Source organism: Seriola aureovittata, chromosome 21 (assembly GCF_021018895.1).
Source record: "Seriola aureovittata isolate HTS-2021-v1 ecotype China chromosome 21, ASM2101889v1, whole genome shotgun sequence".
NCBI classification, from domain to species: domain Eukaryota; kingdom Metazoa; phylum Chordata; class Actinopteri; order Carangiformes; family Carangidae; genus Seriola; species Seriola aureovittata.
The window spans coordinates 13,122,751-13,146,443 of record NC_079384.1 but is presented as its reverse complement, the minus strand read 5'-3'; the positions used below and the strand labels follow the sequence as shown (position 1 = coordinate 13,146,443).

The following is a 23,693-nucleotide window of genomic DNA, read 5'->3' as shown; positions in this document are numbered from 1 at the left end:
AAAGAGTTGTCGACATTGAGCCACAAAGAAAATGCCTCCTTCTCGGAAAGGAGAAATTCCACATTGAGATTGTGGCTATTTTACAGCTTTTGTATCAATACAGCCGATGGGTCTCGAGTTCAAGGCTCGGCCTCATAGTTGAAAACAAATTGACAGCTCCACCACATTTAAAAGTTGTTTTTCACTCGTATAAACACGTCAGTGAGTTGCATTTATCGGGGAGCCAAGGACCATTACATGACTGTTGTACTCCTTGATGCCACAGCAGCTCAGGCTGAATATGAACTGGCTCTTATTTACAAGCTCTTCTGGGAAAACTCTTATTGAAAGATTTGTAGATAATACCAGCCCTGCTACAACCGTGACATGTTTGCTGTCCTTTCACCACTGTCATTTTCTACACCAGAAAGACTTCACAAGCTAACTAGCCAATTTCCCGTGCTGTCATTTTGGAAAATACATTATGCACTGAAGATATAGAATGTGTTTGTTTTACTCTGTTGACACTTTGCTTATCTGGACTTCCCTTTCTCCTGACATCCACCTGTTGGATGCCGTTGCCGGATGCATGCTCGTTTTTTTTTTGTGTCTCGACCGCAGCAGAGTCAGCACTCTTGCTTCTGTGACGGGAAACAGCCCCACTAACGCGATGCAAAGAAAAGAAAAATCGACCGTTTGAGCCCACGGGCCCAAACAGGCGAGTGGGTGGCAGAGGTAGTGGAGGTGTAAAGGTACGACTGATGGCGTACTTCACACTTTCACTTTCGCCTGTTGAAAGAATACATTTGGTCATCTAAACTGACCCGGATCTCCCACTTGCTGTCTCATACACGCACTCATGTGTGTGCACAAGGACAAGCACAGACATATAAGTGTGAAAAATATTAGATATACACAGCTTCACTCTTTCTGGCCTTGTTGTGCTGAATTTTATGGTGTGGGTGGAGGTATTAAAAACCTCATATGGTGCTTTTTTTTTTCTTTTTTATCAAGAGCCACATAGAGAACAAGATACAATCTGCTCGTATTCATGCACACTTCACACACGCACGCACACACTGTCAACCGAGGCACTATATTATCACAGAAAAAGCTCAATAAAGCCACATGAGGTCTGTAACAAAGCTTTTGGCAGACAGAACCCTGGGCTGTGTGCTTTCCCCACGGAGCAGACCACCCTCTCTGTCCACTCCAAAAACAATATTAAAAACACACCATCCCCTGTTGCTCCCCAAATTTATGGGTGTTGCAAGTCTCGCAAAGGAAGCACTTTTTGGTTTGAGTTTTTATGATTCCCTGTCTCATAAAGTATATCTTATCAGATCTCCCTCTCTCTGTGGAGGGAGAAGACACTGGGGCCCCGCGCCGCTCGCATGCTAATGCAGCTTTGGAGCAATTGCCGAGCTCTAGTGGTTAATTGATTTTGTGATTAGCGGCAATTAGCGCTGATTACATCAGACCTGAAGAGGACCCTTGTGTCTTCCTCCTCTCTGTTTGTGTCACTCACAGAATATTTCCCGTATCTCACAGGTATCCGTTCCCCACGGTGTTCAGCAGCTGCAGCAAGAAGGACCTGACGGCCAGTTTTGAAAAAGGCGTCGGCATGTGTCTGTTCAACATGCCTGAGGTCAAGGTGCTCTATGGCGGGCAGAAATGCGGCAACGGCTACGTGGAGGAGGGAGAGGAGTGTGACTGTGGAGAACTGGAGGTGAGAGTGCTATAGGTCGTGGGAAACGGTCCTCGTTTTTGTTTTGTTTTTTATCTCCAGACCTCTTGCAATTCTTCAACATTCTCGTTTTATGCCCCTTCTTCTTAACTGCTACCCATAAATCATTTTTAATTATAATTCCCACATTTGAGAAATGAAATAAGTAGAAATGCTAGTGGGTGTTTCTGTAACCATGGCACAAACTAACGTTTCCCAAAGTAAAAAAAAAAAAACCTCCTCCCTTTCGGCGCTGACGGCACAAAACTCTTCAGACAGTCTTCAGAAAATGACCTTAGAGATATGAGTGCAAATGTATTCATTCTGTGCACTGAACAGGTGTTCGGGAGGAGGGTTGTCAGATCGCGGTGCAGTTCGCTGAGAGGAAACATCGCTGACAGCTTCACCCTGTCAATTATTTAAATGAATCTGCAATGGCATGCACATACGTAATGGTGGCACGCGTTGCTAACTGCTCTGACTGCAGCATGATGAAACGGTTAATCCTGATGCAACTGACATTCAGCAGAGGCAGGCTGACAAGAACTGAGCTGTGAAATATGAAGGAGAAATCTATTATGATTTGGAAGGATATTTTGAATTATATAACAGCCTACGTGAGAGAATGCCTTGTTTTTTTGCCATTTGTTTACACCTTTATAGCCCAGTGAGTTGGTTTTTTTTTTTCTTTTGTTTGTTTTTTTGTGAGCTGTTCATGCCTCAGCCAGGGTCAGGCTGAAAGTGGCCTTGTCCTTCAAAACAAAGAACTGACATAAACCCCGCAGGCCTGAGCCAGCAGCGATAATAAAGCTCTCCACAGAGTTGAGCGGCGTCACGCCAACCCAGGCCAGATCTGAGTGCTCAGACTGCACCTCTCTCCACCATTAAAAAGCCTCATTAAAAAAATCCTGGGTCCAATTCCTCACAATCAGAGGCTACTTCTTTTCAGCGCGACTCCTCCGCCTTCTTTGGCCCCAGGGACCATGGGAAAGGCCCTTAATGGTTTTTTAGGCTGAAAGAAGTTCTGGAAGGCCCATCATGTCAGCTGCGTCCCCTGCCAGGTCCATCCATCTACTTCCTCCCGAGTCTCACTGCACTCAGCACTCACCCTTGGGGGGGGGGGTTCCGCCCGCCTCTGTGTGAGATCATACGCGCACCAGCGGACATACACATCGTATACGCTGAGCCCCCCGATTGAGAGCTAGCTTCCAACTGTATCAGCAGGCAGAGAGCTGCTGATTGGTGCAGGGCATGGCTCATGATAAAGGCTAACATGAAACAGATGGGCCTCCATGGTGAGAGGAGAAATGTTACAGGGACGGTGCAGATTCTATTTGTCTCTCTCCCCCTCTCTCTCGCTCTCTCTCTCTCTCTCTCTCTCTCTCTCTCTCTCTCTCTGCACCACGAAAAAAAAAAGGACAAGAATGTCTTAAATCTTGTTTTAGGAGGATTTAATCTTTCTTTGTTGTGTTGTCCAAAACAAACAATCCTATCAAGCACCTCTCACATTTGATTATTAAACTCGCTTGATTTTTGTGAGTAAGAGATTCAATCTGTATTTTGGGTCAAGTTAACAAAAAGCAGGTTTGAAAGGCTGGTTCCACGGTTGTCATGCTAATATTCCAAACAACCTAAGATAAAAACAAATGCCGCAAATATATGGTTTTCTTTTCATACTTTGTTAAAGAGCCCACTGTTCACTGCAAAAACAATGCATAAAGTAAGTAAAGAAAAAAAAGTAAGTGCATAAATTTTATATTGAGATGTAAAAACTGGTTGGGCCTCAGCAGACCGCTACGCTAGCTTTAAGTAAAATGATACTTGACCCACATATGGGTTCACTTCCTGACTGTGGCAGATGCTGCTTTTCTCACTCCTACCTGCGCAGAGGTTGCGTGATTGGTTGGGTGAGGGGAGAGTAAATCTGTGTGCGCTGCAACCTGCTGGTAAAAGCTCCTCACGCTAATTTTTAAAAATAGCATTTGTTTCTTCTTTTTCGGACACTTCTGTGTCGTGCTGCTTTAGAATATGAATTCCTACATTTAACAGAATGTAGGAAACTGTTATCTTGGAATTTCTCAAGTTTTTTTTACCAGTTTTATGGTCAGATATATTGTGTGACATAGTGGCTTAACTTTTTTATCACTTCAATCCTTTGCTTACCCCTCTTTCAGTTTTTTGTTTAATACTAGCCATTTTCCCTACATTACACAATATTTTGCTTGTTTTTTTTTTTTTTTGTTTAGTTCTTGTTTTTCTTTTCTTTTTTCCTCTCCTCATTTTTCTATTTCCTTCACCACCCTGCTCATGGTTCCAGGGGTCTGAATGAGCTTGTCAGATGGAAGCATTGTTGTTTTTAGAGAACTAGAAACTGCTGTTTCCTCTCCTCTGCCAGGATTTTGAGTCCTTCTAGGGTTGCATTCGCTCTGATAACAAAGTCTGAGCATTTGCTCTGAGGTGAAATATGATCTCTTTGTGTTGAGTTAAATTTTCTTTACTTTTGCTCCCCCTCACTCCCATTCCCTCTCTCTGCTTTTCCATCTGAAGGAATGCATGAATCCCTGCTGCAATGCTACTACCTGCACTCTGAAGGGAGACGCCGTCTGTGCACACGGACAGTGCTGCCAGGACTGTCAGGTGAGAAATATACTGACTAGTCAGCCATGACAGTTTCCTACAATGCATCTTGACATGAAGATATTTTCTCTGATCAGCTTTAAATCAGCACCAGTTAATGAAATTTGGTAGATATTTCTCCAGAGCTCTTTATAGCTCACTGCATATTTGTCTAAGCTTCCCTCTGGGTCTTTGTCTTCATGACTGTTTCTCGGTGTGTGTTTCTGAGTGTAGCTGAAGCCAGCAGGCACTCCATGCCGTGAATCCAGTAACTCCTGTGATCTGCCTGAGTTCTGCACTGGCAACAGCCCTCACTGCCCCTCCAACGTCTACCTGCACGACGGACACGCCTGCCACAATGTGGACGGCTACTGCTACAACGGCATCTGCCAGACTCATGAGCAGCAGTGTATCACACTGTGGGGCCAAGGTACATTTTGCACCTGATACTGTCTGTGAATTGTTCAGTATTGGTCGCCAGCTTTTTCATGTGTTTCACTGTGTGTCGTAGGGGCCAAGCCGGCTCCGGGCATCTGCTTTGAAAGGGTGAACTCAGCAGGAGACCCTTATGGCAACTGCGGCAAGGACTCCAAAGGCTCCTTTGCCAAATGTGAAGCACGGTAAGACCTGATGTTGCCATAGAAACCAGTGATTGCATTAAATTGTGTGTCATTTGTGGAATACAGTGAAGGGTTTATACTGTGGTTACTCTGTAAAGAGATGTTTTCATTTCTACAGAGTGGATTGTGTGTTATTGACTCTAGTGCTGAAACAATCAGCTGATTCATCGATGAGTTGTTTAAGTAATTAAAAAAGCAAAAATTGGTTCCAGCTTCTGAAAAAGAATTTGCTGTGTTTCTCTGTTTTAATTCATTGTACCACTCACATCTTTTGGCTAATTGACTGTTGCATGGATAGAATAAGCAATTTAAAGACCTCACATTGGGCTCTGGCAACTCGGGATGGGCTTTCTTCACAGTTTTTTGACATTTTATAGACTAAGCTATTAATCAAAAAATAACTGGCACATTAAACAATGGAAATGATCATTAGTTACAGCCCTGATTGCAGGATACAGAGCAATGCAGCGCGTTACAGAATCTCCCAGGTTGTGGTGTGAGAACAGCATAAACAAGCTCCCTGTTCTGCAGTTTCTCTAATTGGCCAGCTAGAGTGAGAGCAGAAATAATTGCATATGTACACATTTGGGAAAAACTGTGACATGTTATTCAATTATCACATTGTTATTCTCCCTGTTGTTCATTCTGTTTACAGAGATGCTAAATGTGGCAAAATCCAGTGTCAAGGAGGAGCTAACCGCCCGGTAATTGGCACCAATGCTGTTTCCATAGAGACAAACATACCCCTGCAGGAAGGGGGAAGGATACTGTGCCGCGGCACACACGTCTACTTGGGTGATGACATGCCCGACCCCGGCCTGGTCCTGACGGGCACCAAGTGTGGAGATGGAATGGTGAGAGCCGAGGCCAGAGACGGTTAAATACATCCAGTGTACACACAGACACACACACACACACACACACACACACATGCAGCACACAGATCAGTCCAGCGAGCAGCTGACTCATTAGCAGTGATTGACAGTAACTAATGTGTACTCAAGTACTGTACAGTTTTGAGGTGCTTTCCTGATGTATGTCTCCTTTGTGCCGGCCTAGACATTGATTGTACTGCAGTTGAAAGAGAATTACTGTACTTTTTACTTTAATTCATTTTTTTATTTTTGTAGATTAAGACTTTACATAGGAAACATATGATCAGTTGACAGTTTGTAAGATTCGATGCAGTAAGTAATTGAAACTGAACCAACTATAACATTAAGAGCTTCTTGCACATTAAGGCATCAGTAATACTGTACATAAATTAATACCTTAATATGTCAGTAACACATAAAGGATAAAAATGTGACTCTATCCTTTAAATAGTGTCATTAATCAACGGATCAAAGCACCAGCCCTACGATTAATAGATGACCTGCTATTTCACCTGAGCTACAGGCAAGTGCTGCACAGTTACAAATGAAGGACTCTGAGTACTCTACCAAAGAGGAACAGAAAAGAATGTATTTGATTAAATGTGTAATTCAAAGACAAGCACGAGTACAGAAGCCTTGAAAGACAAGTTACATTATTTTTTTTATTTTTTTTTTGCCATATCATTTTTCTAAGTTTGTGCTTTATTCATCTGTATAAACAACCCCCAAGAGACAAATGAAGCATTTTCTTTCTTTCCTTCTTCTTTTTCACAGATGAAAAAAAACAAAACAAAAAACTGATCCATGCAAAAAAAACTAAAATTCTCACCTGCGTTTCAGTGCTTCCGTACAACAGTGTTTTACAAAGGAAGAATAAAGATGTTATTCTACATGATAAGTTCTTTTACTTGTAGTACTTCAAATAACAATTTTGAATATAGGACTGTAATTTGCATTAATTTTTTTCCATTGCAGTATTGATACTTTTACTTGAGTGAGGGATTTCGGCTCATGGTGTTAGCGATCTATAAGCCACTGTAAAAACACAACAGAGACGTGCTGCCCAGATGCCTGGAAGCAAGAGTGGAAAAAGTGATGTGCAGTGACTAAGACGTTTCAGGAGGTTCTTCAGGGTGTGTCCTCTTGTCATTTCAGACTCGCACAGCCTCGGACACTTAATTGACTCACCATTATTCAGTCTATTTGGCATCTTCCGGTGGTCATCAATTCAGCCGTTGGTCATTTCAATGATACAGTTACTCCATTTAGTCTAATTTACTTCTCTATGTGCCTCCACCCTTAAAAAAGATCTAGCCTCCGCCCTCATCTGTCAAGGGCTCTGGCATCACTCTGTGCCCACTGCTGCCAAGCTCATCTTCACATACAGCCTGGATATATTTGGGTGTGGTGCCTTTAAGGACCTGTGTAATAACTTTTAAAAATCAGCTTAAAAAAAAATTCTTGAAAAACATAATTATATTTCACTCTACGCAGTTTTATAGCTGAAGTGGTTTGTCAGTGGCAAATTAAAAGAAATGGTGAGCTGGATCTGCTGTTCTTTTCTCTTGAAAGATTAAAGGATTGAGAATATTACTGAAATGCTCTTTGAGCTCAAACTGTCAATTTTTAATGTCTTTGTCTGCTTCAGATGTGTCTGAACCGTCAGTGCCAGAACGTCAGCGTTTTCGGTGTGCACGAGTGCTCAGCCAAGTGCAGCGATCGAGGGGTGAGTGCAGCATCGTTCATCCTGTTTTAGTGTCGTGCAGAACAAACGTGACAGGTGTCTATCTCAAACCGCTCCCCGCCCAGTTTAGTTTACTTAATATCCCATTCCTTCTTCACACAGGAGCTTGTTTTGGCTGTAATATGTTCGAAACGCCCAGTATACGGTGGGTAGGGAGCCATTACAATGCCTTGCAATCAATCATTCTGGATGCTGAAAGGTTCAATCAATTAGACATAATGGCTTCATTTATGTTCAGCCTTAAGTGCCATTTATCATGCTTGCAGGCAGTCGTCCTTGTCCCAAAAAACCCTGTTGAAATCTGAAGGCCATGCTTTATTTGGCCAAACACTGGGAGTGGTGACACACAGTTTGACTTTGAACTGGGGGAGCACGGCTATTGAATGTGTCTTAAATGCCAACCATCAAACGTCTATGGGTGGTCCCGCTTGAGATGAAATATGTGGCTATGTGTTGTTACCCTGAAGTTCACTGGTAGGTCCCAGAGGCTTTGACTGCGACTGGTTTCCTTCATCAAAGCTACGAAGGAAACCATTTTTACTGTCAGTCTGTTAAAATGAAACATCTCCAGTAATATTATATAGTCATATTTGTTTGTCTAGTTCCAATTAAGACATATCTATAAAGCTCTGAGGGCAGTTTTACTCAAAGAAATAAAAGGATGTTGCTCCTCCAGGAGACAGGGCACCCCTTCATGCGCAGATCAGATCAAGATGTTGCCTTGGAAAGAGGCCCTCACCTGCTTCACATTACCATGCTGGGGAATCCTCTTAGCTTTTACCATTCCTGCACTCCTGCAGGACAGGAAGACAAGAGAGGGAGAGATTATTAAAATGTGGTATAAGGCAAAGAGTTAGCTCTGATTCTAATACCAGACATCTTTGCCATGTTGAGCCCGGCAGCACTGGCTGGTTGTGTGACTCCGACTCTGCTGCTCCACGCAGCACATTGAGAATCCGCATCATGAGTATTTGTTTACTGTGGTGTGTAATGCTGAAACAACACAGACGGAAAATGAATTAACAATATTGTTGATAATCAAAGGCCCATTTCCTCATTGAATTTCATAGGTTGATTATTTGATTAATTGAAAAACAACCAGTAGCTTAATTGAAAATCAATAAAAACAAAAATTAGCTGAAGTCTCTGGTGAAATCAAGTGTGCATCCAGTTTCATAAACAGGACTTTGTCAACTATTAAGTGTATACACTGCAGCTATATGAGTGCAGAGGCTGCGTATTGAATATTATGGTAGTGTCGCTGATGACTTCATTTTGGGCTCGTCTAACAGGTAATTGTTTTATCATACTGCAGGTGTGCAACAACAACAAGAACTGTCACTGCGAGGCCCACTGGGCGCCTCCATTCTGTGACAAAGCAGGATTTGGAGGGAGCGTGGACAGTGGCCCCATCAGATTAGCAGGTAAGTCAACAGCTGCAACTCAAGTACATCTAATGGCTGATTTATTGTAGGAGTCATAGGGGTCATGTTATGTCATAGGTCTTGGGCACTTCAGCAATAATGTATCACTGACTCAAGCTCAAGCAGCAGAATAAATCTTAAAAGTCATAAAACATTTGTTTCCCCCGCTGAAAACAACAGTTTTAGTTTAGTTTCCAGGGACGACAAATCATTAAAAATCAAAAGTCAAACCTGTAGAAATGTTGAAAGATAGAGTTTAAGACTGTATTTTATTTATTTTTTCTAAACAGACAACGGGAGTCTGACTGTGGGCATCCTGGTGGCTCTCCTCACTGTGCTGGGAGCTGGTCTGATCATCTGCATGAAGAGAAAAACCCTGCTGGGCCTGCTCCTCACCAGTAAAAAGAACCCAATCGAGAAGCTCCGGTGAGTTTTCAGAACGTGACAGTTAAATTGTTTTTAAATGTAAAAGTCTTTTTTTTTCTTTTTGTAACATAGTAGTGACTGCTTTTACAACTTGTCACACTGCAAAGTCAATTACTGTGTCCAATTTGTTTTTGTTTTATAATTTGAAATATATGACGTTTGTAACTGATGTTTGATTAATATGTGTATAAGTGTATAATTAGCGATATATAATTTCTTCTTTTGTATTCCAGATCAGTAAGCGCTGCAATCAGCGGCCCGTCCCCTACTAACCAGCCTCCATCAGCGAGCATGGGGACGTCTCCATCAGGACCGGCCCCGCCTCTGCCACGCAGCGCCGCCATCTTCAAGGTCACTAGATCCCACGTCTTTGCTTGACAGGCCCATTACAAACACACAGAGATGGATTGCAAACAGAAAAAGACTTGTGTACAATATGTGAGTCAAACAAACGGAGGATCACCGGCAGATGATCGGAGCTGTAATGCTCTCGCTGGAATGCCGCAGCTGTTTCGATAGCGCAAATCATCCTCAGCAGGATTGACGTGTTGTTTTCCCACAAATGGCAGCTCATTCAAATCCAATTAAATCACCCCTCTCTATGTGGACATGTGGAGGAGGTGGCAATAATGGAGTCTGTGGTGAGCAGCGTGTTCGTGACACTTGAATACATTTCTTGTCATTAACAGCTGCCTGTTAAGAGAGAAATTGTCATATCTGCACGTTTCCACACATGAGCAAGGTGGATGCGGCCTCTTACACGAGATATAATGTCATCCTGTCACTGATAATAGCAAGACGGAGCGGGGAGGTTTTTTTTGCTGTAATGACCTGTGTGCCTACATCACTGCATGCCTTAACTACTCCAATACTGCCCTGACATGCTTTGTAATGGGAAGTGACCCGTGATCGATTGAGTTTAGGGGGCTGCTGAAATAAGAGGAGCTGTGTCTGAATTGACATTTGTGCTGCAGGGGTGGCACAAGAGCGAGGCGAGCTGTTGCGCATTAACTTGAGATCGGTGTTTCCAGTTAGTGGCATGTGGTTTTCATTCGGGGGTCAACGGTAAGAAGAGAAAGGATGTAAAGGCTGTTTGATGTAAGCACAGTGCAGGTGAGGTCATTTTCCAGTTGTCGGGAGCCTGTGTTAAACCGCCGCAAGACTGCATGTGTGCATGGCTTTTTATGTGTTACATTGTGTGCACATCTGGCCGGGTCTAAATACCAGGCAGACTCATATTTTGGCTCAATTCTGTGTCTGATCTGTCTCAGTGGGAGTGTGTGTGGGCTCTTTAGCTCCGTGCACCTTTGTATGAGGCCAAGCTGCTGCTTATGGCGCAGTTTTGGTCTTTTCCTTTTGAAAGGTTACATTGAGCGGACCTGCGGTTGTAATAGTGAGCCGGCAAGTGGGAGTGTTTGATTTATACATCTCGGCAAGATCAGCATAGGAAGAGGAGGAGGTTAACATGACTGTGTCTGATAGGAAGCAGACAGTTTCTCCTCTGACTGACTCTTCTGGTTCTGTCTTTCATCTTTCTGCAGCCTCCTCATCGGGGGCCGGAGGCGGTGCTCCCACCAGCGCCCTACCCCTCCCACAGCCTGCGCAGGCTGCCCCAGTGCCCTCCGGTTCACCTCGGTCACCCCGTCCCCTTGTCTCTCACCGTGTCCCTGTCCCCTGGCCCTGGGCAGCTGAGACCTCTGGTGCCTCCACCTCACCGAGCCCCTCCACCTCATATCCACGTCGCAGCCAGGGGGGCATCGTTCCGCAGTGCGTCACGCCATAACTCCTGCAGGATGGTCATGGTGAGTGCATTCCCCTGTTCCCTCTCTTGGAAACATTTTATTTGATGGTGTTACTCTGTGAAATTTCTCCGCTGGGTCTGGGGAGCTTTTACTCACTACTACAGCCTATAATACCTAACCAGGGAAATGATGTTGTTCACTGCACCTTCAGATGGGTGTTGTGATGTCGACTGTTTTCACGGTTCTTTTGTGTCCTATAAAAGTATATGCATGCTGACAGTTATGCACAGTCTCATAAAATAAGGAGGTTAACCCGGGAGCTAGCGCCATCCAAGCGAGACTTCAATTCTACAATACAAACCACCACATAAATAATGAAAATGGAGCCAGACTTGCAGAAGGGTGGGGAGATGGAGAAGATGAAACGGCAACTTTAGTGAGCAAGTATGTCCAAATATCGCAGGGTGGTAAACTTGCTGCCACTGGTATTCCATGGAGTTTAGTTATGGCATTGCAGGCTGTCAGAGTTGAGGGGAAGAGAAAGCCAGAGGTTCCTGGTGTTAAATCCCTCTCACTCAGTGATTCTCAAAGACTCTTATTTGCCTTTAATCCGGTTTGACTTATACCCAGTGGGCAAGAGAGACAGAGAGAGGCAAAGAGAGAGACGAGCGAAGAGACAGAAAGACGAGGTGATAAAAGGGACAAAGGGAGGCTTGAGATAATGAGTGAAAGAGTTGATTAATCAGAAAACGAATGACAATATAATAAAACGTGTGTGTAATGATATAAAATCTGTCTTCGTATGAGAAGTTATAACTGTCTACAAATACTGTATGTTAAGTAAAATGACCTTATATTTGCTTACAATTACATTCTAGTGTGTTTTAACCATTTGTTAAATATTTATAATATGATTGAATCGTTATCTGCAGTTCCTGGGAAGCTTGGTATTAAATGTTTTATGATTAAAAAAAAACAATTGTCTTTTTACAATAGTGTGCGAGGGAATATCCAGTATTTATGCAATTTTAAAGGTCCCATTTTGTATAAAGTGAGAATTCTCATGTATTTTTTTTGTATGTAAAGCAGGTCTAGGTTCTATGTTAATACTGTGTAGTATCAAAGTGCGCTATCCACGGACAAAATACACACAACCCGTATTCAAAAACTGTGACTTCAAACGTGCCGTCGGGACTTCTGGAACTTTTTGATGTCACAACGAAGCAGTCACCGCTCTCAGCTATCCCCCCGGCACGGCCCGCCTGGACCCACCGTCCAATCTTGCAGGGTTTGGTTTCTCTGAGTGTTTACCTGAAAATCTGCTACATGGTTATTCAATCACGCAGAAAATAGTCTGAACTGTTGTTGCTAGAGCTCCAAGGAGACGCCTGAGAGAGGAGATGTAAAACTACACTGAGATGGTTTTTGGTACAAAAACAGAACTTAAAATAAAACACCGGGAAGGTGTAAACTATGGGACCTTTTCAAGTTGTAAACAAACAAACAAACAAAAATGCAGACAACAACATTAAAGAACATAAAGCTAAATGCAGCATGAATAATAAAAAATAATAAAAAACGCCCTCATAAAAGTATACTATGTGCTTTGCTTGAGAACATACAGTATAGCTTCCAGAGCCATTTAAACAAGCACCACTCAGTTTCACAAAGGTTCTTGGCTTTCATGCACCTGTACAACAGGTGAGGTGCAGCAGCTCTTGGCAGTTGTTTTGACTTCAATAAGTAGACTTTCCCTCTCAGCTGCTCCTATTTAATGTCAAAGTGTGAAACTGAAAAGGGATTCCTGTTGGCAGCAGACTTCACCGGCAGTATCTTTAGCAGCTGTTTGGCAGCTCTGAGACGTTGACAAAGCCCCCCCCCCCCACACACACACACACACACACACACACACACACACACACACACACAGTGAAAGAAAGCTCTCTGCTGGGGGCATGGGAAGTATTTTCCACTTGGATCGCTTCACCTGAGGGAGCCAGCAGGTTTTCAGACAGACTTGGATTTGTGAGATATGGGTTCAGTTATTCTAAGTTGAAACTGCAGCAGAATTTTGTGCCTATTAATCACCTTATCAGACGGCCTCTGTTCATTTGCCGGCATTTCACTTCTCTGCCATTTGGTATTGTTCTGCTATTTTTGGATGGAGCTCAAGCCGGCCCCATTGCATGACAGAGTTGGCTGTCAGTGTGATGAATTCATACCAGTACTTCAATACTGCAGCTTGTCGTAATACTTGACCTCATGGATATAAAGGGGAGACATCCTGTATCCTGTATTAAAGACTTCACTGACAGCATAGAGCATTAAGGTTTTCATTGAAAACAACTAATAAGGTCATCAAATTTGCTTTTGACGTTGGAGTGATGTTTTGAATCGGTTGACCCAATTCTAAGAGTGAGTGAGGTCCGAGGTTCAACTGTGTGGCTCCTTCTTCTCTGTGATGTTTGAGGAGGCTCCTCTTGAACCAAGACGAAGAGGAGGAAGTGAATGGAGACCAGATGGGAGCAAGGTAATGGGTCTTTATCATGGACCTCAGTCTTCTAGAGAAAGATTAAAACCACATGACTGCTCCTCTCATCGCAAGTTGCACGGGCAGTGCTGCCCTCACGCATGGGAGACGAGGACCAGAGGGCCAGCAGGCCTGAGCTGTGGTTCTCTGACTGTGAGTGCCACCTGCTGGAGATTCTCAGTCATTTTTCGTATGCGTTTGTCCTTTTGTCAGGAGTTGGAGAAGCCCAGTCCTCCGCAGAAGCCCCTTCCCGCTGATCCAAGGAGCTCCCGCCTGGTTAGAAGTCCTTCTGTCGCGCAGGGCCACGCTGTAGTCCAAGGGCCTTCTGCTGTTTGTGGCCCTGCACCAGTACCTGGTGTACCCAGACCTATGCGCCCTGTCCCACACCCCAACAGGTGAGTTCCAACCGGTTCCAAACAGCACTCAAGCTTGTATCATAATTATTTTATTTTACATATTTGTATCACTTTTCTCCCTCTCTTAGACCCAGTCCCAAGCATCCTCCAACACTACCAAAGCCTTGCATAATTGCCAACATCAAATACAGCAGCTGAGACTTTGGCCAAAAGGGACATTGTTGTGATAAGACACTTAAGAAATTGCACTATGAAAGCTCTGAAAACCTTAAAAAAAAGATTGTGGCTTCTCTGAGTTTTGAATCAGGAGATCTGCCGTGTCCCTTTGGTGCTCTGTCTCTGAATGGTGCTACGAGTCTGAGCTCAGGTACATGTAAAGTATTTATATTGTGTATTTATTGCCACGCAGTGCACTGTGCCAGACACTTTTACTACATGGTAGCAACTTAAAACTTTTTAATTTGTTGTTTGCATCAATTTCACAATTTTTTTTTTTTCCATATCAACTGATCTTTATTAAGGTGATAGGAGACTTTAAAAAAAAAAAAAAAAGCCAATCTGTGAAATTGTGATTGCAGAAATGTTTTTGTGAAACGTGTTTTAATGAAGGGAACCCTTTACATAATAGTTTAGTTCTGTATACAGCAGGAAGAGTTATTGTGCAATGACAGATGAGAACATAAACAACTTCAGACAACATTTCTAGTTCATTTGCAACTCTGTGGGGTTTTTTTTTTTTTTTTTCCTGGAGGGTAAATGTTCTCCGTAGCAGCTTAGAGCCAGACGGAAAAGGCTTGAAACAACCACTGAAAAAGAATGGTATTACCACAGCAGTTCTGCAATGTGACTGTCAACATGATTAAATAACCGAAACACCGTGTGGGAATTTGAGGGGCTGAAAAACGCATCTGAAACGCAGGCCTGTTTCTTCTTCATTTATATTACAGAAAGGTAACAAGTTGGATTGTGAAATGTCACTGATTTGCCATTTTCCGTTGCATTAACGAGACCCAAGAAGCTCACTCGAGGGATCTGGGTACCGAGGTATGAACTGAACATGTATCTAAAAATGAGCCAAGATCAAGGAAGCGTTCATCCCGCTGAGAGACTAAACTTCTCTGAATTACCGCTCAGCTAAAGGTCATGTGTGTTGAATATTTCCCTCTGTGTCTGTCTGCACCGAGGATTAAATCCTGGACTGTCTCGAAGCTGTGGCCGTACAGGCGTCACGGAGGCACTCACTTGTAAACAGCCGGTGTCTGGCTACAGTGTTCATGTGTGCATTTTGAATCGTGCTTCTCTGTGATGGGAAAGGACAGACTCGCTCGGCAAGGACACATTTCTAGATCTTTCTGCGGCTGAAATGAACTGAAGTGGTTCCTCTGTGAACACTGAACCCGCCGATCGTCCAAAATCATCCAGTGCAGTTATTCATTTTCTATTTTTTGTACCTTTTTACTTTGGCTATTGAGATTAGTTTTTTAAAGCCAATCTACATACTAGATACAAACGCCTGCATAAATCAGACGTGGTAATGGAACAGTGTTTTATTATTCGTACACATTTCTTGTTTTACTGGATTGCAATGCAGCATATATACAGTACATTCACACTGAGCAACGTTTCCTTTAAGCACAGCTCTTCACAAATATGTAGGCGGAAAACTGACATGGACTGAACTTTTGTTACTTTTGATACTGTTGTATTTTTAATAATGCACTAGTTTTACATTCATTGCTTTTTTTTTTTCAATGCTATGTGTCCATGTACTAATAGACAGTCTTTGAGTCCAGTCGCGTGACTATACGTTATTGTCCATATGTTCCTTGTATGTTGTTTTACAGGTGAACACATTTTCATGCAGAATGCTTTTTTTTTTTTTTTTTTAATGACGACTCTTTGATACATCATATGTAAAGAAAACACACCAAGTGTCAGTGTCTGGTCATGGTATTTTGAACACTCGAGCAGTATTAGTAAAAACTGTTTTTCCAATTGATTTCTGTGCCTGGTTCTCTTTTTCACACAGCACGCACGTTATCAGCAAGAGGTGCCATAAAATGAATAGATCAATTAAATGAAAGAAAGGCAGCTTCCATCCAGCAGTCCTACTTTGTAAGAATACAAAGGCAGATTTAATGCTTATCCATTTTCAAAACCACAATTGCTTTGAATCAACAATAAATGGCCTTTCTGTTTTTTATGCTTGAGCCCAAAAACAGACTAAAAAGACTGAATAGTGAACACTGTAAATTCATCATTTTACAAGAGTCTTTGTTTTCATACAGCAGTTTATTTTCAGAGGTTGAAGGTTTCAAAGTTGTTCAACCATTTAACACAGACAGCTGGAGCAGCTTAGCTTATTTCAACACTCTGAGCTTTTGTCTAAAAGTAATTTGCCACGGTCTTTGAAAGGGATTTTAAAAAAAAAAAACACTGCTTCAATCAATACAGGTGTAGGATTGTGTGTTCTCGGGATGTTCGACAAAAGTAGTACAAGAGAAAAAAAGTCTTTCTAATTCTAATGAGAAATCAAAGCAGGTTCACACAATACCGAGGACACATGCTGTCACTGATGAGAAGCTCCTGAAACCAGCCTCAGCCAACATTGCCTCAACTACAGACCAGGTTTTATTTGTCAAGAAATACAAAGGCCTAATTTTTGTGTCAAGGGCTGAATATTTGAACTATTCCTCGGTGTGATTGAAATCATTTACACATATATTTGTCCATGGTTACTAACAGACGAGCAGGGAGCTGAGACGTTTAGGCTACTCTGACTGTCAAGAGTCTGATCTTTAGAAAGGTTTAGATACATTTATTTAGGGTGACATAGTGTGGAACTGGACCGAATAATGGCCAAACAGCCCCCCCTTGTGGAGAATCTGCAGCCTGCTAAAAGTAAATGGGTGAATGAGTTAGAGCAAGTTCATCTTCAACTTACCCATGTACCCCTCATGGACACCCCCCCCCCCCCCATCTAATGCCATCTCATGCTGTCTTATAATTGTGACTTAAGGTCCTTTAACTACCACATCTATTTTATAAAGTGGCACAAATTAGCTTCCATATACAGCACACTGCATTCAGCTGGCTACTCCTGAGATTATACTGCACTCACTGAAGAAAGGCTGTTTTCGTTTTCAACATTACAGGAAAGAACATTTCTGAGGAGATATATTCGCACTGGTGGGACCATCCATCCGCAGCTTGAGCGTCCTCACTGCTTCACACGTGATCATCTGGATAATAACATTCAGGCGATTATGACAGGCTCGCGGACACTGGGCTCAGTGGTGAATGTGAAGCCCTAAGCAAATCAAAACACGTGTGAAGCCACGCTGGGGGAGAGAAATTACGCACCGGTGAGCACCGCGCGTCCGCCAGCTTCAAACTGCACAACTCCAAACTTTGAACCGCTTAATACGTAGTATAGTTTTAGCAAAAACGAAGAGGCAGAAGCAGAGAGATATTGTGGTTAATCGTTTTCTTTTAAATAGCTTGTACCCGGTTTCATCTGAGTGGACCAGTAGCTCTGAGTGGTGTGGAGAAGAAAAAGAAAAAAGAAAAGAAAAAAACATTCGTGCGCTTTCGTCCTGATTCGCAAATATAAATGTGTCATGTCGGGGGAAAATAATCCAGCGGAGCCAGACGTTAACCTTGAAAGTGAAGACTGTCCCGGGGAAGATGTACCCGGCTTTGGAGATGATCTGGAGTTAAATCAGTTCGATGGACTGCCCTTTTCCTCGCGTTACTACAAATTACTAAAAGAGAGGAAGACTCTTCCTGTGTGGGAGGTCAGGCAAGAGTTTGAGGATGCTCTGGTAAACAACCAGCTGGTTATTGTGTGCGGGACCGCAAAGACTGGGAGGAGTACACAGGTAAGACTGCGTGATCAATAATGCTAATACGCTGTCAGGAAAGAAGAGTAGGATGGAGAAGTGTCTTTCAGAAAGATTTTATTAAAGAAAAATCAGATGTAAAGAATATTACACGTCCCTTCACTTCTGCATATATCTGTGTTCATGTAAATATAGACTTCCTTTAGAACTGGACCCACATACCAAAGCATAACCCAGTTGGTATGACTTGCATGTAGGCTGTTGTCACATGCTCAGTCCAGCCTTGATTTGATCTATTTGAGGTTGATCCTTTCAGTTGTGTTTTTCTGTCCTGCAAAAACTTTTCTTAGAGATAGCTTTGATACTTGTGACTTTAAAAAGAAAAAAAAAAACTTTGACTGAAGGAGTACCATGATGTGAGTCTGTGTGAACAGGCTGCCCAGCTCAGCAGATGCTGTTGTGTCACTGTGTTGCTGTCCAAGCTCCAGCCTTGCCTGCCTGACTGTCAGCCAGCACAAAGGCTCCAGCAGGGGTGTTAGGGGACCTCCTGCTGCTAAGCCCTGATCCGCTGGAGCCGCCACATGCTGCCAAAGCAATTTTGCATTATGAGCAATAATACCATAGGATATCTCCTGTCAGTGTTTGTTTTGCTGTGTGCCTAAACAAAAGCTGTTGGTACAATCCTGAAAGGATGCCCGCTGCTGGAAACCCAAGTTGATGTGAATAAAAAAGATGCTGTTTTGTGGAGAATTAGTACTCCGGAGCACTGGCAAGACGCACAGTGAGGTGCGGGAAAGTGAACAACATTTCGGTGTTTATTCTCCTCCAGATCCCTCAGTGGTGCGCGGAGTTCTGCCTGTCGGCCCAGTACCAGCACGGCATGGTGGTGTGCACGCAGACCAACAGGCAGCAGGCTGTAGATCTGGCCTTGCGTGTGGCTGATGAAATGGACGTCAACATAGGCCATGAAGTGGGTTACACCATCCCTCTGGAAACTTGCTGCTCCTCCGACACTGTTCTGAGGTTTGTTGATGAGCTCTGTCTGTCTGTTGCACAGCCAGCAGCAGCAGCAGCATCACGCTTGAATGACACTTTAATATCATCCACAAACCATCTCTGTCACTCTTAATTTCTTTTCCTTGCTTGTGCTTTTGTTTCTCAGATATTGCACTGATGATATGCTGCTGAGAGAGATGATGTCAGACCCTTTTCTGGAGCACTATGGGGCCATTGTTATCGACCAGGCCCACGAGAGGACAGTTAGCACAGACATACTACTAGGTCTCCTCAAGGACATCCTGCTGCAGAGGCCTGACCTCAGGGTGGTGGTCCTCGCCGTCCCGCCCATGACCGACAAGCTGCTGGGCCACTACGGCAGCGTCCCTCTCATCAGTCTGGAGGCCTCGTGTCCTGCTGAAGTCGTCCACAGCAGCAGCGGCAACAAAGACTACTTCTACTCGGCACTGAGACTGGTGCTGGAGATCCATCGAACCAAAGAGGACGGAGATGCTGTTGTGTTTTTTGCCTCAGCTGAGGTAGGTCGTATTTATTCATCGTATATTTCATGAGTGGTTTCCTTTGGCTCAGAGCGGAGACTGGTTTAACAAATTCACCTCTCCTACTTTTACTTGTAATTCCTTCTGCAGGAGGTCCACTGCGCCCAAAGCATCCTCCAGAGAGAGGGCACTAGGCTGGGAGCGGACTTGGGCGAGATGGTGCCTGTAGTCCTGCACCCGAGCCAGGGAGGGTTACTGCCTTTCCTGACCAAGCAACCGGGCCCCGATAGGTCCAGGAGAGTTTTCCTCTCTACCCAACAGGGGGAGGATATATGGTGGGCTACAGAGTCCGTCAACTTTGTCATTGACACGGGAGTCCAGAAAAAACTGGTAAATTATTGCGTCCCATAAGACTTATCCACCTAAATGAGCACACTGACGTTATTAATTGGTGGTTTTTACCGTCTATTGTAGGTGTACAATCCAAGAATAAGAGCCAACTCGGAGATACTCCGACCCATAAGTCAATGTCAGGCAGATGTACGTAAGCAGCTGTCTGGGCCAACAGGTATGTCTGACACCCTGCTACCTGGAGAAGAATTGAACCTATTGAAAAGGTTAAAAAAAGTTTTGTTTCGGCCGCTTTGAAAGTCAACCTCGGGAATGGTCTTGACTATGATAATCCTGGAGGAAAAACTTCCCACCATCAGAGTTAATCAAATAATTTCATGTAAAACTACAATTACGCACATCAGGTTTTTTTTTTTTTTGTGCCTTACTGAATTGGGTTCAATTTTATTTCCTACAGGCAAATGTTTCTGCTTGTATCCAGAGGAGAGCCAGCTTCCTGCAGAGAACTCCCCGCTGATCTTGGAGTCCAACATTACACCAACAGTCCTCTTCCTAAAAAGGATAGAGATAGCCGGCCTGGGCCAGTGCGACTTCATCGACAGACCGGGTGAAGTATCCTCCCAGAGGACACTGGGACGAGTGAAACCAGTGTAACATGATTCGAGATTACGAGCATTTTTATTTTTTGGGTTGCTGTTTCCCACAGACCGCAGCTCTCTCTTTCTCCCTCTCTCTCTCTCTCTCTCTCTCTCTCTCTCTCTCTCTCTCTCACACTCTCTCTCTCTCTCGCTCTCTCTCCCACCCTAAAACACAACCAGAAGTGTATGTGGGAGAGTTTTTTGGCGAAAGGAAGTGCAGATGAATTTGCTCTGTGTGGCTGTTTGGGCCCAGTCAGCCATGATTTAGCCGAGCTGACAAGGCCCTGCTGCTAACCATTGTCTAAGCTCTGACCCACCCTAACATGAACAGAACAGGCTAAAAGAGGCCAGCTCATTAACGATTACACAACATGTCTCATTAGGGCAGCGCCGGACAAGGACAATGAAATGGAAGCACAGGCCAAACGTACTTTAATATCTCCATATTCTTGCAGAATTTGGCACAGAAACGACTTGCCCCTGTGTACATATATAATTATGTTTTCTTGTGGTAAGAGTTTTGTGGAAAATAGAGCCAACAAATTGTAGGATTTTTGTGTGATTGTAGTATCTTCCAAATGATTCGGATGACTTAAGTTGATGTTTGTAGCAAAATAAGAGATATTGGTGCGGTCTATGTGTTTTTTTTTGGCGCAGTTATCTCATCTGTCACTGTGTGGGTTTTTTTTTTTTTTTTTAATGCTGACATTTGTAAATTCCTGACTTTGGAATTTACAAATTCTCCCTCTTAAGTATGAGTGATGAACAACTTGCTATTTACCACTACAAAATACAGGTACAGGATGTGGGAGTGAAATTTGATGTGTTTATATAAAAAAAAAAAAGACACACAATCACACTTGTGTGTTCATTCTGGCAGATCCTGAGGGTCTCATGCAGGCGTTAGAGGAGCTGGACTACCTCGCCGCTTTGGATGACGATGGAAACTTGTCTGAGATTGGCATCATAATGTCTGAAATCCCCCTGGAGCCTCAGATGGCCAAAGCCCTTCTAGCGTCCTGCGAGTTTGACTGCGTGAGTGAGATGCTGACAATCGCAGCGATGCTGTCAGGTACGCACGCGTCGTGGATTCACCATATGGACACTGTTGTAGTAGTTCATCTGCGGACGCAAAAAGCTGCAGTTTCTTTCAGACACTGAACCAGATGGTCTTTGGTTTCGAGTGGCTTGTCTCAGTGATGTTGACCTCGTCGTTTCCTTGTCTTTTAGCGCCAAGCTGCTTCCTGAAGCCCCCTGCCTCCATGACCCACGAGGCCGTCCAGTGTCACAGAAAGTTCCAGCACCCTGAAGGCGACCACTTCACCCTCATAAATATCTACAACGCCTTCAAACAAAGCCAGAGAGAGCAATGTGAGAAACTGAACAGAACAGAACCGGTCTACTCAAGTAAAATATTACACTTTTAAACATGCTGAAATTTGGCATTACACACACAGACATCCTCACTACGGTGATCCTGAATCTGTTATTGTAACATAGAGGCCAGTGTCATCATATCGTGGCAAGTTAACTGAGAAAGGACAAAGGATACACTGGGGCACTTTCAACCTGCTTTACATTTCACTTTAGAAAGAGTTAAAAACAGAAGAATCAAAGACAAAATTACACAAGAGAGATTGTTTAAGTGTTAAGAAATTATTAGAATAAATCTGAAATACAACATGTATGCAATCATAAAAATAGAGGATAACCTCTAACTAACGAATGACTACAAACAAACAGAATTTGATCAGGTGTTAAGTGGTTTAATTAATATTATTAGACCCTTATGAACCTCTTCCAAGCTGAATATTCTTTTGAATGCAGTTTTAAGTAAGTTCCATATTTCTGAGTCTAAAGCCTCAGTTTGACTCAAACTCTATCTCACTATATGTGACGTGATATGTGTTTTTTTTTTTTGTTTTTTTTTTCCCCAGACTTCAGTGTTGAAAAGTGGTGCCAGGACTATTTCCTGGATCACTCTGCCCTGAAGACAGCTGAGGCCATTAGATCAGAGTTGACCGACACTTTGAACAGGATCGAGCTTCCCATCTCTGACCCCTCCTTTGGAACCAAGACGAACACCCTCAACGTCAAAAGAGCTCTACTGGCCGGGTTCTTCATGCAGGTGCATGGAAACTAAATGTCAGCGTTGATGAATCTGCCTCCAGTGAGTTTTTAAAACCGTATTCATGTTTCAAATCTTTCCTTTTTTCTTAGATCGCTCGAGACGTGGACGGATCAGGGAATTACTTCATTCTGACACACAAGCACATGGCGCAGGTGCACCCGCTCTCCAGCTACGGGGCTCAGTCGCAGAAGCTTGGCCTGCCGGAGTGGGTTGTTTTCCACGAGTACACCCTGTCAGAGAACAACTGCATGAGGACAGTGTCAGAAATTTCCCCTCAAGTGTAAGTCAATACCCTCTGTAACACCACGTGCACGAGCAGATTAGATCCGAGTTCTCACGGCTTATGTCTTCTGTCCGCCACACTGGTGAGACAAACATGTTTTTGACTGTTTTTGTCATTGAACTGATCCGTTTGGTCGCCTCATTAATCCTCTTTTTAAATAATTGAATTTCTGTTTTGTCATTCTTAGGTTCATTCAAATGGCACCACTGTATTTCTTCTACAATCTGCCCCCTAGTGAAAGCAAAGACATACTGCAAGACTTGTTGGAGCCGGATGGATCCAGAAAATGTAAAGATGAGAAACAAAAAACTGCAGCTGCCGGCGGCGACGCCAGCGGCGGCTGTGCAGTGATGCCGCAGACTTATGACAGATGTGTGATTCAATGATGTGAAGTTCTGGGCTCTTATAATAATCTTATCGCCAAATGCATATATGCTTGTAAAATATTTATCGTCAATCCAAACTGTAATTTTGATTAATTTCATTGCTTCAAAGTTGTTTTGATGGTCTCATGTACTCCATCACAGGCAGAAGGTGAAGTCTAGTGAGCTGAAATGTTGTGTAAAAAAAAAAAGAAGAAAAAAAGTAGTAAACAAATCATGGGAGACCTTTCAGTTGTAGTCTAAAACATGTGCAACCTTTTTCTTTCTTTGAGAGCTGGCATCTAAATAAGTTTTCTTGCTCTCTCCGCCGACACTGTCCATCTGGGAACGCCAGTCATCCCGACAGCTGTTTAGATGTTCAGACGTTAATGAGCAGCGGAGGGGCTGCAGATGGGTGTTGTCTGTTGCTGCGCTTTGAACAGAGAAAACTCATCCCATCACACCTCCTGCACAAACAACCAAGATGCAGCAGACTCGAAGCTATGGTCTAACACTTTGCATGTGCAAGCCACCGGACGACTCATTTGTCAC

General features: G+C 43.4%; 2 protein-coding genes across 3 annotated transcripts in view; both read left to right on the top strand.

The window, feature by feature from the left end:
• LOC130162681 (disintegrin and metalloproteinase domain-containing protein 12-like) overlaps window positions 1-16,043 on the top strand; it is a 72,879-nt gene extending 56,836 nt beyond the window's left edge. Inside the window, exons 12-23 of one of the 2 annotated variants that reach the window (XM_056366458.1) lie at window positions 1,531-1,708; window positions 4,253-4,342; window positions 4,556-4,751; window positions 4,833-4,941; window positions 5,597-5,795; window positions 7,465-7,542; window positions 8,876-8,984; window positions 9,275-9,410; window positions 9,644-9,761; window positions 10,952-11,212; window positions 13,896-14,077; window positions 14,167-16,043. In XM_056366458.1, coding sequence (XP_056222433.1) covers window positions 1,531-1,708; window positions 4,253-4,342; window positions 4,556-4,751; window positions 4,833-4,941; window positions 5,597-5,795; window positions 7,465-7,542; window positions 8,876-8,984; window positions 9,275-9,410; window positions 9,644-9,761; window positions 10,952-11,212; window positions 13,896-14,077; window positions 14,167-14,236 — 1,726 coding nt within the window. In that variant the 3' untranslated portion in view covers window positions 14,237-16,043. The remainder of the gene's footprint in view (window positions 1-1,530; window positions 1,709-4,252; window positions 4,343-4,555; window positions 4,752-4,832; window positions 4,942-5,596; window positions 5,796-7,464; window positions 7,543-8,875; window positions 8,985-9,274; window positions 9,411-9,643; window positions 9,762-10,951; window positions 11,213-13,895; window positions 14,078-14,166) is intronic. The other variant, XM_056366459.1, reaches the window with a different exon arrangement.
• A 1,267-nt stretch (window positions 16,044-17,310) lies between these two features.
• On the top strand, window positions 17,311-23,236 carry dhx32a (DEAH (Asp-Glu-Ala-His) box polypeptide 32a). Its single transcript, XM_056366309.1, has 11 exons — window positions 17,311-17,919; window positions 18,710-18,903; window positions 19,043-19,415; window positions 19,527-19,766; window positions 19,851-19,944; window positions 20,185-20,334; window positions 21,246-21,437; window positions 21,596-21,736; window positions 22,303-22,493; window positions 22,586-22,776; window positions 22,967-23,236. Exons 1-11 carry the CDS (start codon window positions 17,659-17,661, stop codon window positions 23,163-23,165), a joined length of 2,226 nt encoding a protein of 741 aa, XP_056222284.1. The 5' UTR covers window positions 17,311-17,658; the 3' UTR covers window positions 23,166-23,236.
• The last annotated feature ends 457 nt before the right edge of the window (window positions 23,237-23,693 follow it).